Here is a 316-nt window from a genome sequence, read left to right on the forward strand (position 1 = left end):
GCCTAGCCGCCGCGCCTTCGCCGCCTGCGCCATGGCCGACGGCGTCGTCTTCAGCCTGGGGGGGCTGCAGCAGCCAGGGCCACACAACTTCTATTCCCGACCACACTTCGTCAACACCGTGGAGATATTTGATCCCGCGCAGGGTGAGCTCTGTGTCCTTGGGTGGGGTGAGAGCATCACCTATGGGTTCAGGATGCCTGCCTGGGTCTTGGTGAGGGATGTCTGTGCCTGAGGGACATGATTATCTGGCTCTTGCACCCGTGGTGAGTCCTGCCCTGTGTTCCCTGATCCCAGGGAGTGATTAACCTGGGGGTGT

The 316-nt window shown here is 61.7% G+C and overlaps 1 protein-coding gene across 1 annotated transcript in view; it reads left to right on the plus strand.

Moving 5' to 3' along the window:
- The window catches only part of KLHDC8B (kelch domain containing 8B), a gene marked incomplete at its 5' end in the record, with an annotated part of 3,093 nt that overhangs the window by 1,406 nt on the left and 1,371 nt on the right, over window positions 1-316 (plus strand). Inside the window, 1 exon segment of the mRNA XM_009077662.1 lies at window positions 7-143. Coding sequence (XP_009075910.1) covers window positions 7-143 — 137 coding nt within the window.

This window comes from Acanthisitta chloris, unplaced genomic scaffold, assembly GCF_000695815.1.
Source record: "Acanthisitta chloris isolate BGI_N310 unplaced genomic scaffold, ASM69581v1 scaffold33816, whole genome shotgun sequence".
Classification (NCBI taxonomy): Eukaryota; Metazoa; Chordata; class Aves; order Passeriformes; family Acanthisittidae; genus Acanthisitta; species Acanthisitta chloris.